Source organism: Sinocyclocheilus rhinocerous, unplaced genomic scaffold, assembly GCF_001515625.1.
Source record: "Sinocyclocheilus rhinocerous isolate Xijiao unplaced genomic scaffold, SAMN03320098_v1.1 scaffold1152, whole genome shotgun sequence".
Classification (NCBI taxonomy): Eukaryota; Metazoa; Chordata; class Actinopteri; order Cypriniformes; family Cyprinidae; genus Sinocyclocheilus; species Sinocyclocheilus rhinocerous.
In genome coordinates this window covers 2,064,546-2,081,137 of record NW_015625590.1, presented here as the reverse complement: position 1 = coordinate 2,081,137, position 16,592 = coordinate 2,064,546, and the positions used below count along the sequence as shown (strand labels likewise).

Sequence of the window (16,592 nt, the reverse complement as noted above, 5' to 3'; positions counted from 1 at the left end):
CAATAATATACACAATGACCTGAAGGATCATGTGTGTTCATTCAAAGAAAGGTTTTCTTATGAATTAATTAGTAGAAAAGTCCATTTCTACTGTGCATTTGCCTCTTGCTATGGAACATGCAGTGATTTTCCCTGCTTCGCATTCCATTAGGTCGTAAATGTATCTGGTGTCAGGGTTGCCATGGTAACCGGGGGGGCCTGGTGGCAGACATCCTGGCATCCAGTTTATTGGGTGAGGGGACTGTGACGATTTGTTAATCTAATGAATAATTGATTTGTTAAATCAAATGAAAAATGGTGTGTCTGATTGGTCCAGACGCTACAAAAGAGACCTTTATTTCTGTATTATTCTGTCTGTAAATGTAAATATAAATGTACAAATAAGTACTAAATTTACTTGAAGGTAAAACTTTGTTTAATTTCACAGTCAAACACAGCTTAATTCAATAATAATGATAATAATAATAATTTTAAGAACCCCAACCTTTTCGTTTTGACTTCTTTTGGAGGTTCAAACCTTAATTATTGTTCCCTGCTTTTAAGTGACCTTTGTCAATTGTGTAGTCTAAGTGAGATGAACAGTATACAACTGAGAAAACGAACTTTCTTGAGCTAATATCAGTGTGGAAAGTCAAAATGATAGGCTTACGAAATCACCAAAAAAACAGTAATTATGTGTGCAATCTGCTCCTTAGAACATCTGTGAGCAAGACCTCATTTATCTACGCCCAAACCCACCTGATAACAGCCTCTCAGGGAGGAATGTGTGATAAATTGGTTTTCTAAAGATGGGAGAGAGGGAATACACATGAATTATCCCAAGGGAGAGCTAGACGTGATTCAGCTGTAATCAAATTCAGTCCAAAAATTTCTGGGAGTTATTATTTTTGTAATATTATGTTTTGTCATAATTATCATACACACTGCTGTTCAAATGTGTGGGGTCGGTAATATTTATTAATGATTAAATTGATTAAATATTAATGATTTTGAAAGGTCTCTTATATTCACCAAGACTGCATATATTTGTGACCCTGGAGCACAAAAGCAGTCTTAAGTCGCTGGGGTATATTTGTAGCAATAGCCAAAAATACATTGTATGGGTCAAAAGTATTGATTTTTCTTTTATGCCAAAAATCATTAGGATATTAAGTAAAGATCATGTTCCATGAAGATATTTAGTAAATTTCCTTCCGTAAACATATCAAAACGTAATTTTTGATTAGTAATATGCATTGCTAAGGACTTCATTTGGATAACTTTAAAGGCGATTTTCTCAATATTTTGATTTTTTTTTGCACCCTCAGATTCCAGATTTTCAAATAGTTGTATCTCGGCCAAATATTGTCCTATCCTAACAAACTTTACATCATTCGAAAGCTTATTTATTCAGTTTTCAGATGATGTATAAATATAAAAAAATTTGAAAAATTGACACTTAAGACTGGTTTTGTGGTCCAGGGTCACATTTGATTAAAATAGAGTAAAAACTGTAATATTGTGAAATATTATATTACATATATTACATCCATTATTTCAGTCTTCAGTGTCACATGATCCTTCAGAAATCATTTTAATATGCTGATTTGAATATTTTGTCAAAACGGTTATATTTTTCAGGACTCTTTGCTGAACAAAGTTCAAAAGAACAATTTATTTGAAATGGAAGTCTTTTAAAACAGTATAAATGACTTTACTGTCACTTTTGATCAATTTAATGCATCCTTGCTGAATAAAAAAGAATTTATTTTAAAAATCTGAATAATCCATTTCTGAATAGTGTATATTTATGATTTATTGAACTTAAACATTTAATTTAATTACTTTGAAAGTTAAAATAAACCACTGAAATCATCCACGAATGTCAGTCAGACAGATCCCTATTTTGTAGCATAAACACAATAAAGACACACATCCATTATTAATACATATACATATTTTATCTCTAATAATTCATATATGTCTTTGTCCTATACATATTTTCTCTTAACAGTCTTGGAGACATACATAGATCAAAGTTAGACTTTATAAAGTACAATAGATTTTCAATACTTTGATAGTATATTAAATTCTGCTGAGAATAGGAAAGGTCAGCACTGGACTGAAGCGCACACACACACACACACACACACATACACATACACACAGACGCACAATATAGACTCACGTCTACGGCATGCACACACACACACTGACAGAACTGACCATGGCTTATTACTTCTCTACCTCGATGTACAGCTCACACATGTCAGTTCGACAGAGAAATCCACGTCCTCACATTTGCCCACTCTACGAATTCAACGAGTAAGCACAGAACGCCGGATTACACAGACAGCAAGATTCACAAAGTACACATGCACATATTTAGATGTCCAGTCACACCTTTTTTTCATGAAAAAAGTCTTGAGGATCAAGGCTGAAGCATTTGTAACAAGCACATTAATATTTGGTTTCTGCAACTTTGTGTAACTCACATAAAGAAATATGTAAAAATAAATGCCAAAGCCACCTGCTGACATTGAGGAACATGCTAGTGGTCGATCAATATTGTTTTTTTGATGAACAAGTCTTAGACTTTTACATTAGTCCCCCCCCCCTTTACATTTTTCCCTCAGCCCTGAATATTTGTTCCCATTCTTGTAAATGCTACATGTAAATGGTAACTGGGTAGGCAGACAAAGAGTTCCAGTTGTAGATAAACAAAATAAGCATTATGTGAATGAAATGCCTCAAATGTCCCACAAATAAATACACATATGTCTAACAATTGGTACATATCCTCCAAAAGTAGGCTAAACACTTAATAACTGTTACATATAATGGGAATGGTGGTCAAAGAAGCACACATACACACATATTCACTCACACACACACACCTGTGCAAAAAACCAAACACATCTGGACAACATTTTTAAAAAATTATGATTTGGGCCCTTGCTTCTCTCATAAAAAATATTTCTCTCTATCTGTCTGTTACATTCCTACTTTTGCCCTTTCAACATCTGAAATGTAAAATAAAAAATTATTGAACAAATATTTAACAAAAAAGAAATAAAATAAGCAAATACATCCACAATTAGTGATGGATTCAGTCGCTAAACCACAAACAGCTTCTTTGAAGTCATAATTATACATTTCTGTAATAACAATAAAGAAACAAAATAATTTTTGGCATTATAAAAATGTGTGTACATGTAAAATATACCTGAAATTGGTCACAAAACCATAATATAACAATCTTTTATGTATTTACTTACTATTTAAGGAAAAATAAATATTGTATAAAAGCAATCTATATAGATTTTAGATTTTCATAAAGTAAACTGAACCATTTGTGCGTCCATTCCTGTTCTTATCCCAAACTTCACTAAACAAATATTGAAAAGTTTGGGGTTGGTAAGATTTTTTAATGTCACATGATCCTTCAGATATCAATCTGATATGCAGATTTGGTACATTTCTTATTATCTATGTTGAAAACTGTTGTGTAAACAGTGACTTTTTTCAGAATTCTTTGATGAATAGAAAGTTTAAAAGAACAGCATTTATATGAAATAATCTTTTGTAACAATGTAAAAATCTTTACTGTCACCTTTGACTAAAAGTAGTAATTTCTTTCAAAAAAAAAAAACAATCTTACCGACCCACATACTTACATTAGTATACACAGAGTCATGAGCCATATATTTATATAAATTGGTTATAGAGATCTAAAATTAACAACGGAAGGACAAAACACAAACTCAAGAACTTGCCATGGGAGTCAGTCACTCATATGAGCATTGACAGTGGTCACACATGGATGGCTAGAATAAAAATAAAACAATGGCTGTATTCAGAGGCCTGGCCTCACCGTCACACAATACACCTGTAGCAGACTCCTCTGGGGTGAGGTGTGAAGGGAGGTCAGCCGAGGCCCTTACAAGGAGGCACGGGTCCCCTGCGTTTGTGCTACATGTCCAGCAGAAGAGGAAATGTGTCACACGGCGTTGGTGATGACAGTTGTGTCTCTCTGAGGGCCGCTGGACCCTGAAGCCTCAGGGGTAATGCTCTTTAGCAGACGCTACAGGGGTAAGCAGTGAGATTTTTGGAGTGGTGCAGAGTGGCACAAAGGTGAAAACTGTGAAAACATTTAAGCTACAGGAGGGTTTTACAGTAAGTCGTACAGCTCATCTACAAAGAAATATCTTAGAGATTGCCTATAAATTAATCAACAGATTTCAAAATGCACTAAGTGATATGTTGCAACTTTTTTCAGTAAAATACTGAACAGCTGTGGGCTAAATCTCTCCTCTACGAGACACATAACTACTCACCCAAAAACTGACATGCTAAAGGCACTGGTAGTTACATCACAGAATCAACAAAGGTTAACCTTGTGGCATTTTTCATCATCTGCCAAACACACATCCTGTGACTAAAGCACACACACTCTCAGTGTCCCTGTATGGATGTACAGAGTGACCGACAGCCATGTGCCTTGACACCCTTTGATGTCTATCTTCACGTCTCAAACTGAGAAAATTTGCAATGTGATCAAGCTGATGCGTTGCAGCATAATTGTGTTTGTGCTGCTGTAATGCGTTTGTGTCATTATTATGTCTGTCTGACTTATTAGACCTGACAAGATACATTAAAGTATGTTTTGAAGTTTTTGTCTGTCTAGGCTCACCTGTTTGAAGGTCCCTTTGGTGGTGACTAGATGGTAGACCATGTAAGAAGGTACACAGATGAATGAGGAGACTCCAATACAGTAGCCGAGAACTGTGGTCCAGAAAGGGTACAGGTAGTCAAACAGCCTCACTCCTCTATGAGGCACATAATTACTCACCCCAAACCTGACATGCCAAAGGCACTGGTAGTTACATCACAGAATCAACAAAGGTTAACCTTGTGGCATTTTTCATCATCTGCCAAACACACATCCTGTGACTAAAGCACACACACTCTCAGTGTCCCTGTATGGATGTACAGAGTGACCGACAGCCATGTGCCTTGACACCCTTTGATGTCTATCTTCACGTCTCAAACTGAGAAAATTTGCAATGTGATCAAGCTGATGCGTTGCAGCATAATTGTGTTTGTGCTGCTGTAATGCGTTTAAGTGTCATTATTATGTCTGTCTGACTTATTAGACCTGACAAGATACATTAAAGTATGTTTTGAAGTTTTTGTCTGTCTAGGCTCACCTGTTTGAAGGTCCCTTTGGTGGTGACTAGATGGTAGACCATGTAAGAAGGTACACAGATGAATGAGGAGACTCCAATACAGTAGCCGAGAACTGTGGTCCAGAAAGGGTACAGGTAGTCAAACAGCCTCACCTCGGGAGGGAATGCCAGGAAACTCCCAATAATGAACTACAGACAATGAGAAAAAATTCACAAAACTGTAGTTGCATATCTGACAAGCTGAGATCTGTCAACAGATGACAAATGTATGTATGATGTTTGTCTGAGACTTTAAAGGGATAGTTCAGCCCCAAATTAAAAAGCTGTCATCATTTACTCAATCTCACATTGTTCCAAACCTGTTCTTTTGTGTTCCTCAGAAGAAAGTCATGAGAAAATGATGACAGAATTTTTATTTTTGGGCCAACTATCCCTTTCAGTGTATTTGCATTTAAATGCACTTTGTGGACTGGGTTTCTGCAACTCAGACAGCATACATTTCAAAATCATGGGTATGAATCCCAGTAAATGCATGACCTTATAAAACGTATACCTTGAATGCAATATAAGTTGTTTTGGTAAGTCACAAAATGCATAAATGTAATGTAATGTACTGACCAATAGGAAGCAGGGACAGATGGCTACCCAGCAGACCCTCCAAAACACACCAGGAGCAAAGCCAAGCATCAGCTGCACGTCGTTGCAGAAACGTGTTGTCCCTGCATGTATTTTACAAACAGATTTAGTGCACATTGCCTGAAGCAGCATATCGGATTACGAAACTATTGAAGCACATGATAAAAATCTTGGGACTTATAGACGGTAGTTGAATAAGAAAGAACAGATGGACAACAGCAGAGTATAAAGTGACAGAAGTAGAAACAGTTTTATAGTTTGACATTATGACTTCTCCCCCTGTAGTAGTGAATAAAAATGAGATTTTCATAGACTCGCAGGAATTAGGCTAAAGGGTGCACAGTCCAAAATAAAGAAATATAAATGCTAAGTTCACCAGTGATGTTCAGAATTTTTAGGGAGTTGAGGAACTGTTATACAAATATTGACATATCAACATTGACACATCACATTTTCTGGCTCCACCCCAAAAGCCTCTAAAGGACCATCTTGTCTAGACAATTCATTAAGAAACTACATAGGCGTTTGTTTGCTTCGTCAAACCAACATGGATACTGACAACATGGAAACTAATTAAAGTTATATTTTTAATGATTAAGCTGGAATCCAATACGTACCATAGAACCAGGAAACAGCAATGACCTCGAGGAAGACTACGGTGATAACAGCAGGGCCTGTGGCATACTCCTCAAATAGTTTAACAACAAACGCACCTCCCTACAAACACATTGCCTCCATATTAAAAGGAATAATTAATGTGCACACTTTGGAAAATGGCATGTTATTTTGGTAAACTTCCAAATTTGGTCTCTGGACAGTGTTTAAAGGTTGTTGTTAGAACTGAAGGAAAATCCCCCAAAGCAAAACAAAATATTTGTTAGTGGTGCTATTAGACTTACGTAGGTAAGAGTGGAGAGGGCGCCCAAATAACAGACGCACACTAGGCCGAGCACAAACCATTCTCTCCTCCTGGCCAACAGGTGGGGGAACTCATCCAACATGGCTGTAATTACCCCTTCCAGACCTGCAAACTTTAGTGTGCAAACACACACAAGAGAGGCAGGGGATGACAGAAAAGTTGGTCAAGGACCCATTGAACCTGTACGGGCATTAATAATGCTCCTTACGGTAAATATAGCAGCACTAACTCAAGTGACTTTTGACAGGGATAAAAATTATAATGTAACTGAAATAGATTGCATATGGAGTTATGTCATTAGCAGACTGTATTAAGCCATGCCTAACATGACTTGATTGTGTGTGTGGTCAGCATAGGGACAGGAATGGGTTAACTATGCACGCTGAAGACCTAATGTAATGAAACACTGTTGACAATACATTTGACTAAATTCAAAAACAATAGGCTGAGTAAACAGAGGGAAAAAATCTAACTCATTAAGAGAGAATTCATTGGCTAGTATTTCAAGAAAGCAAGAAAGACTGACCGTGCTATCCAACCCCAGCATAATTATCATGAGAAAGAATATGATGGCGAAGAACGTAGCAGCCGGCATATTGGCAATAGCCTCAGCATAGATGATGAAGAGCAGACTGGGACCTTAGAACACATCCATTCAATTAGAACAGGTAAATCAAATGTCATTTTAGACATTTGTAAACAGCCATATCACATTGTAGTTTCAATGCAATGATTTGCAATTGATTCATTTGATATCAAGGTTTAAATAATAATTTAAAATTCTCTAATTGGTACTTAATTCAATGGAAATGGCAACCGTAAATCAAAAATAAAGAAATTAGGTAGAAATGAAATGCGGTGCTTACCAGCATCTTTAGCTACAGTCTCCACACCTTGTTGGCGCATCTCTGCCATGTAGCCCAGCACGGTGAAGATCACAAAGCCTGACAGGAAACTAGTCAAACAGTTCACTGAGCTTGTGACCAATGCATCTCTGCAAATCAAAGAGAGATGTAAAGATTTGAGCTAAAAGAAAAAGGATAAGAAGATAAACAGCTTAAATGGGGAGCGACAGAGAAAAGGGGTAATAGAACATACAACTAGATTTTTATAAAAGTGGTGATTGCTATGCAGTTGCTGGGGTGTTTGATGTGGTTGCTAAGAACTTTCTATAGTGTTCTCAGTGGTTGCTAGGGCATTACTATGGTGTTCAGTAAAGGTTGCTAGGTGGTTTCTGACAGCACCAAGTCAACAGAGTCCACCTCCAAGTCTCTATGATATTCTGGTTCTCACATAAGTCTAGATATTTTTTTCACACTTGTTTTATCGTAAATAAGGTTGCTTAGAGAAGTAATAGCACTCCTTTCCTCAACAAATCTTATGATTCATGGTATCATTTTGGCTATAGCCTGAACAATGCTGGAAGAGTTATGTGCCAAAGTGTAATACTTTGGGTTAGGCCAACTTCAAACCTGCACAGAAACACATGCAAAAAGATGCAGGGAATAAAGTGTGAATAAAGTTCACATTTTAAGCTCAGGTTTGTGATAATAGAACCTTAGTGCAGATAATAGAAAATGACAACAGTATAAATGTGAGCCAGGTGTACTTGTAGCAGTTGTTATGGAAGGGATTGTAGCTGGCAAAGGCCAGGAGAACACCAAAGCCTGGACCCAAAGAGAAGAAGATCTGCGCAGCTGCATCAAGCCAAACCTGAAAAAACACAAATGGAGTGATTTGTCTGTAAAGATCATCATTCATCCATATCATACCAGACAGATGGCAGGAAATATGCGTTATAGGGGAAAAAGGGACACAGCAACCAACACGGATTGTGCAATATCTTAGTATTCAGAATGGTTGATTTAGTTTCCACTCACTGAAGTGGTTAAAAGTTTTCTCCAATCAGGTTTCAGGTAGAAGACCACTCCTCTCCATGCTCCCGGCAGGGTGGCCCCTCTTATCAACAGGATCAGCAACACCAGGTACGGAAAAGTAGCCGTCACCCACACTACCTGCCAGAGAGAGTTATGAAGAAGCTGCTAAAAAAGAGTCTAACTGTGCGACTTCTTAACAACAGTTTGAACTTAAAGTTGCTAGTTATTTCTCTTTGATGTTTCCTGTATATCTTACCTTGCCGGAGGTCTTGACCCCCTTCCAGATGCTGAAGTAGACAACAGTGAAGATGAACAACAGACAGAGGGCTAGCTGCCAACTCACCCAGCCCAGCTGATGAAGACCAGGGGACAGATGAACCTGCAAGACCTGCCGTCTAAGGACACGAGAGAAGTTGGTTGACAGTTCATAAAGGCAGACATAAAGGCCTGTAAAAGCTACTATTGGAAGATAAAGGTGTCATAGAATAGTAAAATATAAGCCTTGAATCTTAGTGAATAGAAAAGGACTGATAAGTGCAGGACAGTTAGATAAGAACAAGGAGCAACATTTATATGGAAAACAGGAAATCCCGGCGGCACATATAAAAACTCGGAGCACAATTAACTAAATAAGATCCCTAAATCTCTCCTAAAGTAGCGGATAAACAGATTCAATCCCCCCTGCATTTTTCGAGAGAGAGTAACACATTCTCTTTAAATCACAAGAGTCTCTCAATGGTTCAAGAAGCCTAGTGAAGGCGAAGTCCTTAGGTTTAACCTAGACTTGCACTTACACGCACTTACATGCACTTACATATAAAACTCTTCAGCGGGAGAGATGGAGTTGTCAGTCCAGGAGACATTCAAGTCGGTGGACAGGTAGTGGGTGCAGTTGGGAGTGTTCCACTTGTTGTTGCAGGTGGTCCAGGGCAGCGTGGCACGAAAGGAGGACAGGAGGTAGTAGAGTGCCCAGGCCATTATGGTATTGTAGTAGAAGGCAATGTAGAGTGCAATGATGCAGATGGCAAAGCCTATACCTGCAAAAAAATATGGAACACTTGTTATGCAAATATCTTACTCCGTTTCTAGCACCTTCCACTTTGGGAGAGTGGGTGACATTTAGGACAAAGTTCCATTTACATAAAATCAAGTTTCTTAAGCAGCTGGCATTTTCCAGGTAAATGTGACAGTTTCCATAACAGAGTCCTGGTTATCAACAAAGAGAGAGCGGAATCGGTAAGAAGTTTAGAAGAAGGTCAAGGGAGAGTGTACTATCAGCCCAGCACATGTCAGTCTGCCGTTATCTGTCTGACCCTTAACCTGGGTACTTGGTCTCAGAAGTCTGAGCCTTGTAAAGCAGACCAGTCTTACCCTTGAAGATGGGGCAGATGTGTTTCCAGATGGAGATACACCCGCTGCGGTGAAACTGGCCCAAAGCCAGTTCCATGTAGAACAGCGGCACGCCACCAAACACAGCCATCAGCATGTACGGCAGAAGAAAGGCACCTAAACACAAGGATTTAGACAGGAATTGCATCTTGAACTTCACGTTTCCATTGCAGTGGTCTTAACACATCCTGAATGCACTATTATACTTACAAAAACAGCATAAAAGACGCTAACATACACAAAAAGTTCCTGTTCAGACAAGCTCCCGGGTTCTTGATTAAAGCTTTATACAAGAGCTTTTGACGTAAATGCTAGATAGCTGTTGACTGAGCAGTAGCAAGCCAGATTATTAAACAATATGAGCAAGTCCCACCCATGAGAGCCACAATTAATGGTGTTGGTTGCAGCGAGTGTCTCCCTGCCCACTCTATCTCTCATGCACTCCCTTTGCATGGTGAAACAGGAAATTACAAAGATTTTATTACTTGAAATTCAATGAAAGGAGACTAAAGTCTGTTTGAACTGACGAGGCGAGCTCGATCGTACAAAGAGAGGAGACAATAGCAGAATTCCCCATTGTCTATTTGTTCTTAAGCAAACATCACCTAGTTGATCTTGTCTCAAAGACTGAAATCTTTCTTTCAATGGGATGCAACACAATATTTGCTTAACTCCTTTAAAGTGCATCACACTTATCTGTCTCAGAGTTGCCTGCAGCTTTAGTATCACTATTGCCTTGTATGTTCTGAACTCCTCACGTTTGACCTTACCCCCTCCGTTTTGGTAGCAGATGTAGGGAAAGCGCCACACATTTCCCAGGTCCACTGCATACCCGATCACCGACAGCAAGAAGTCCATCTTTTTGCTCCAGGTCTCCCTAGGTGGATCCAAGCTGGTCTGCTGGACCACCAGAGTCCTGAATGCCCCAGGGGTGCTGCCCCTGTCCGTCCCAGCACCTGCACCTTCCCTGGGGCTTTGTGGGGATGTGCTGGGATAACCGTTGGAGACCTGCCCAGGCCCGGAGCAGGATTTCTGACCCTTCTCCGCAACGCTGTCCGCAACCAGCCTTCCGTTTTCTTGTGACTCCTGTTCTTTCTCCTGCTCTCCCCCATCCTCTCGGTTCATCATCATTGGTTGTTTCATCTCCATGGTGAGGACTGCTGTTAGGGTTGAGACGGTGGTCCTCTTGCACTGGCTGATATTGTGCCCATGAGGAGATAGAGAGCCTGGAGAAGAGAGGTCGGGTTTGGAACGAAGCGGGCTGGGATGGAGGGAGCAAGGAGAGTGTGACTGGTCCTTAGCCTGTACGTTTTAACAAGCTCAGGTGGGAAAACAAGGAAACACCGCTGAGGCCCAGCTGCAGAACAAAGAGAGGGGAATTTCAGAAGGCGCTGGAGGGAATTTAATTTAGTAGGGATTTACCCCTGTCATTCTCATACAAAGTGTTCTTGAGAAGTGACAGACCGTATGTTGTTTTGAAAGATATCTGTAGATTTTGATTAAATATGCCCTTACAACATGGGGTTAAAGCTGTAAAATGCTAAATTAACTCTGTACATGCCACAGCAACATTAAGCCTTAGGGAGCTGCCAAGACACTTATTTATTCTCGTTTTCCCAAAGACTGTACCCGATGTTACACACAAAAGCATTAGATAAAAAAACATACACTTAACTCAGCCTTTACACTAATTTAAGCTGATCTTATACACATTTATGGTACATTTACATTTAACAGTGAGAGTTAAGTAATACTAAACATTAAAAGACATGTTAAACAAACACATGCAAGGAATGAAAGACTATGTACAACTTTTATTTCAGGACAGAAATAAAGGATCAAACAAGTTTAACACTTGTTGATCAATACACCATTAAACATTACCTATAAATTACACTGTGTTTTAAAAAAGTCTACTTCAGCATCCAAAATTAGCTGGAGGGTAAGTTACTTCCAGTTACAGCCTTACTTTCCACCTAGCATTCTGAGAAAGCTGTTTGTAATACTAATTACTAGTTGAAGTTGAGGGGCAGTGATGCAGGTGGGTGCAGCAACCAGAGTGAGAAGATATTAAGCAACTAATATTCATCACAACATAATGATCATAATAATGTCAGGAATAATTGAGAGGGGAATACAAATTTTTTCCCTGCTTGCCTTTTCCTCATACTATTTTATAATTCTAAACCGCTAAGACATTTCATTTAATTTCCATCAGGGGATATTTTTACCGCCAAAAATGTTTATTATTTATTCAAAGTGAATAATTTGTTCCTTTAAAACACATTTATAAAATATAAAATACTATTAATGATTTTAAGATGGCTTAAATTGGAGAAGGTGATATGTGAAAATGTCAATGATAAAAGCGAAATGTTAAAATGTTTGCACATATCCAGCATGGCAACTTATCAATACAATTCATTTGTAAGTAAAAGTAGATTTGTCAAACATGAGTCCACATATAGGAAAATTCTGCACAAGCACTTTTTATGTGGAATTATTGAAAAAGTTAATAAAAAAAATAAGGAGAAGCAATAGTTAAATTATCATGCCATATTATCAATCATTTGTAAAAGTTAACACAAAATGTTTTACAGCTACCACCACATACCCTTCTCATCGCGTCACAAGAAGACAAGATAAAAGACAGTGAATTACAAGTTTTATCTAGGATGTTTTTCTGGACAAAGATGATCTGATTGGCAAACTGCCTGATTTTTATTATTTACAGCCCTATCTCTTTCTACTTTCTGTCCGTTTTTCCTGGCAAACACTAAATCAACCCACAAATCTGCTCTCTATTATACACACTAAATCAACCCTCTTAATACTGAGCATCTTGGACACCTCGGCTAAATTTTTGTCCATAACCACAGATAATAGCGAGGTCAAGATCAGTGCAGCTGTGTTATGGTAAGAGTTTGTTCAGTTACCAGGATCTCAAGATTACTGGGATATTACTGGGATACGCTAAATGTGTTTAAAATAACTTATTACTCCACTATCTTCATTACTACACATCTGATACACATAAATGCCAAATGAAATCAAATTAATATGAATAGTTTTATAACCAATAGATATTGAGATAAAACACTTCCAGTCCCATTATAGCATCATTAGACCCATTAAAATGAGCTGCCAGAGTTCTTCAGGGTTCTCAAAAACCTCCACTACAGCAGAACTAGACTTCCATATTTTAATGAACTGAAAATATCTGTTAAAGTACAACTTTAACAACATAAAACTGTTGACAACGAATCTATGGCATACATAGAAACATCAAAATGCCTCCTGTTACACATGCAGGCGCGTACAGACACACACAAGCAAAGACTTGCAACCCAAACTCCCTTCATTAACACACACGGAGCCACAAACACCATGCACAGTGCAACCCTACCGTGCTGCGGTTGATCAGTTCTGTGGGGGTCTGTGTTAGGGTGGTGACCAACACCATCCCTGGGAGCCTGGCGCTCAAGACACACCCCCTTCACCCCTGCTCGCTCTCTTTCTCTCTCTCACTCAGTCTTCCTCTACTTTTTCTTTTACCATAGTCTTTAACTTGCTTTGTGGAAGTTACCCTAAGGCACTTCACATGTAGTCACATAGAATTAAGCTCAATGATATAATTATGACCCCTGCTACCAAACATCTGTCCATGGAAAACACAAGAGGCATGAATGGAGAGTGCAAGCCCTCGTCACATGCGAATCCACATACTATTTATTTGTGTCAAAGGAGGCCTGACCTACATTCTCAAAATCCCACTAAGATATTTGACTTACCCATAGGATCTCAAATAATCGGCAGGTTTAAGGGAGACTGCTTATTAGTTTAAAAGAATCGCTGATACCCTTATAGACATGCCAGTCAAAATTTTGGACACACCTACTGACTATAAAGTCATCAAAATTATGAAAACCCCCCACAAAATTCTAAACAAATCAGATGTATTTAATGGTATTGAATGTGTGTGTGTGTGTGTGTGTGTGTGTGTGTGATAAATATGTAAACAACTAATAACTAGTCACAAAAATAATTTAAAGCATTTAAGCATGACTTTAGATCATGGCTGGGCAACTTTGGTCCTGAAGGGCCACTGTCCTGCAGAGTTTAGCTCCAACCCTAATCAAACACACCTGCCTGTACCTTTCTAGCAAAAATTGTCTTTTTATTGGAAGATGCTAGGGTCTGTATTACTTGCCATTGCAAAAAGCGTAACAGTTAACTTAGATCACGCGAGGCACCTCAGCCAATCATACAATGGCAGTGACGTCAGTGCCCGGCTTTCACAGATCTACAACAGTCATTTACAGTTTATGTTGCACAGTAAAAAAAGAGTGCAAATTGCTGGTCACTTACTAGTTACTGCGATTTAAGATTAGATTTTATTCTGTTCATTAAAAAAACAGCATGATTGGGCATACATAACACTAATACTAGTCACTAAAAAATTTTATTTATTTGTTGAAATATGGAAGCCATAGAAAGAACATTTTATTTTCATTAAACAACATACAATATAATATAATAATTAAATAATTAATGTCCTTTATTCATTAAAATGCATTATATCAACATAAGGCATATGGTCACATAGTCATTACAATTCAAGTCAAATTTCAGGTAAAACCTGAAAACCAAAGAAAGAAAACATCTATATTTTTAGACAATATACAATAATACATATCTTTTATTAAATAGTAATGCGACACATTTGCTGGTAATAATGCCGTAAATGAGTCCTACCTGTCGCAACATTCCCTACTCTGCCTTCTCCTAAAAGAATAACATTTTCATCAAGGTAAAATCTGCATATAGATCCCAGCTAAAGTATTGTTTAGTGTTAAACATGTTGAAGATTAGCAAACAGGTTGTCGATTCATTAAATGATAAGCTATTTCCTCACAAAAGCTGTTTATTCAGCATAGTGAAGCCTCTCCTCCATTGACATCCATTCAAAAAAAATTTAAAAAAACGCCTCTGGTCTCCTCCCCTACGTTAGCATTAGCCTTTACACTTTTTTTGGCTGAAGGTTGCAGGCTTGCCTTCCAGTGGCTTTGTTTCTAGTGATCTTGAAGGCATTAATTAGCTTGTTCAGGTGTGTTTGATTTGGGTTGGAGCTAAACTCTGCAGGACAGTGACCCTCCAGGACCGAAGTTGCCCAGCCCAGCTTTAGATCAAAATGCTTTTAAGATGATAAGAAATCATGAAAATCTAGTAACGCGAGTCCAGATTTTTGACTGGTAATGTGTATTCTCAATTAAGTGCAAACAATGTTGTTTGGGAAGCTTGCTGTACAAATAGACTAAAACTTATATAGGCCTTGTTTGTCAATTCATCTTCTAAGTGCCATGGCAAATAAGTGAATTATGCACACAGTTGAGTCTCTAATTGTAAACAAGATTTTAGAGATAAATATGAACACACAATGTGGTTTCCACATGTACTTCTAAGCTGTATGTAATGTAACAACTACACTTTAGACGAAAACAATAAGGGTTAAATCGACAGGAAAAGATAAATACATTACCCTTCGGTTCTTCTGAATGATCTGCAATCCAGAAATAACACAGCTAGGACTAACGATGGACATAAAACCTATTAACTTTGAATGAAATGCCATACACTCAATACAACAGACACTTGATGGCTTTGAACTATTCAAACACTGCAAGTTGTCAATTTCTTAACATGGCATTAGAGATTATTAAAATGTCTTTGTTCACTTGGATAAAAGCCATCACCTCAGTCCAAACATACAAACAAACCACACACACACACACAAAACAAATAATGTAAGATAATAATGTAAGATTTGCATTTTGGAACAAAGAAAGTAGGTCATGGAAAGTTCGATTCAGTCCTATAGTGCAATACTGTACAGTGTGCACACTATACAACTTTTAGTGGGGTCAGCTTTTTTGATAATTTGTAATTAATTAATGTATTTATTCATTTTTATTATTATTATTAAAGGAATTTTAACCATTTGCTGCATTATTAAATCAAATAAAGGTGATTTCCGAGGTGTCAAGATGCACCTTGTTCCGTGCAAATTGTAATTTGTTAAATAAAAAAGTTATTTTAATATGAAAATTTATAAGAAAGTGAAATTTGATCTTTGGTTATTTAAGTTCATACAGGTGTCCTAGTGGTAAAAAGTGTACTTTTTTCCATTAACGATGAACTTGTTCCATTAATGTTTAACAACCAAAATTGTCCAAATACTTTTGTCTTAAAGGGGTCATATGATGCGATTTCAATTTTTCCTTTCTCTTTAGAGTGTTACAAGCTCTTGGTGCATAAAGAAGATCTGTAAAGTTGCAAAGACTAAAGTCTCAAATCCAAAGAGATATTATTTATAAAAGTTAAGTCAGCCACGCCTACCTAAAACGGCTCGTTCTAACACGCCCCCACATGTCTACCTCACTATGTGGGAAGATTTACATAACGCCGCCCAAATGTTCACGCAAAAAAAGAAGGCGTAACTTTTATTCTCGATGTAGTTTTGTTGTTTCCGCCGCCATGTCATAAAGATGCTGTGTGCTTCGTTGTGAAAGCGAAACTACTTTGTTTGGCCTTCCAAAAGAGGAC

The 16,592-nt window shown here is 37.9% G+C and overlaps 1 protein-coding gene across 9 annotated transcripts in view; it reads right to left on the bottom strand.

Annotated features, from left to right (window-relative positions):
- Positions 1-3,593: 3,593 nt before the first annotated feature.
- LOC107756784 (sodium-dependent serotonin transporter-like) overlaps positions 3,594-16,592 on the bottom strand; it is a 17,336-nt gene continuing 4,337 nt past the window's right edge. For 3 of the 9 annotated variants that reach the window (XM_016574061.1, XM_016574075.1, XM_016574085.1), the window contains exons 2-15: positions 15,529-15,549; positions 10,760-11,346; positions 9,972-10,106; positions 9,415-9,637; positions 8,857-8,995; positions 8,604-8,738; positions 8,333-8,436; positions 7,590-7,717; positions 7,250-7,362; positions 6,704-6,835; positions 6,422-6,521; positions 5,787-5,887; positions 5,190-5,357; positions 3,594-4,063 (exon numbers count right to left, since the gene is read on the bottom strand). In XM_016574061.1, the coding sequence (XP_016429547.1) occupies positions 3,980-4,063; positions 5,190-5,357; positions 5,787-5,887; positions 6,422-6,521; positions 6,704-6,835; positions 7,250-7,362; positions 7,590-7,717; positions 8,333-8,436; positions 8,604-8,738; positions 8,857-8,995; positions 9,415-9,637; positions 9,972-10,106; positions 10,760-11,138 (1,941 nt within the window). In that variant the 5' untranslated portion in view covers positions 11,139-11,346; positions 15,529-15,549 and the 3' untranslated portion in view covers positions 3,594-3,979. Of the gene's footprint in view, positions 4,138-4,672; positions 4,800-5,189; positions 5,358-5,786; positions 5,888-6,421; positions 6,522-6,703; positions 6,836-7,249; positions 7,363-7,589; positions 7,718-8,332; positions 8,437-8,603; positions 8,739-8,856; positions 8,996-9,414; positions 9,638-9,971; positions 10,107-10,759; positions 11,347-13,395; positions 13,925-15,528; positions 15,550-16,592 lie in introns of those variants that run through there. The other 6 variants (XM_016574053.1, XM_016574102.1, XM_016574094.1 and 3 more) reach the window with 4 other exon arrangements.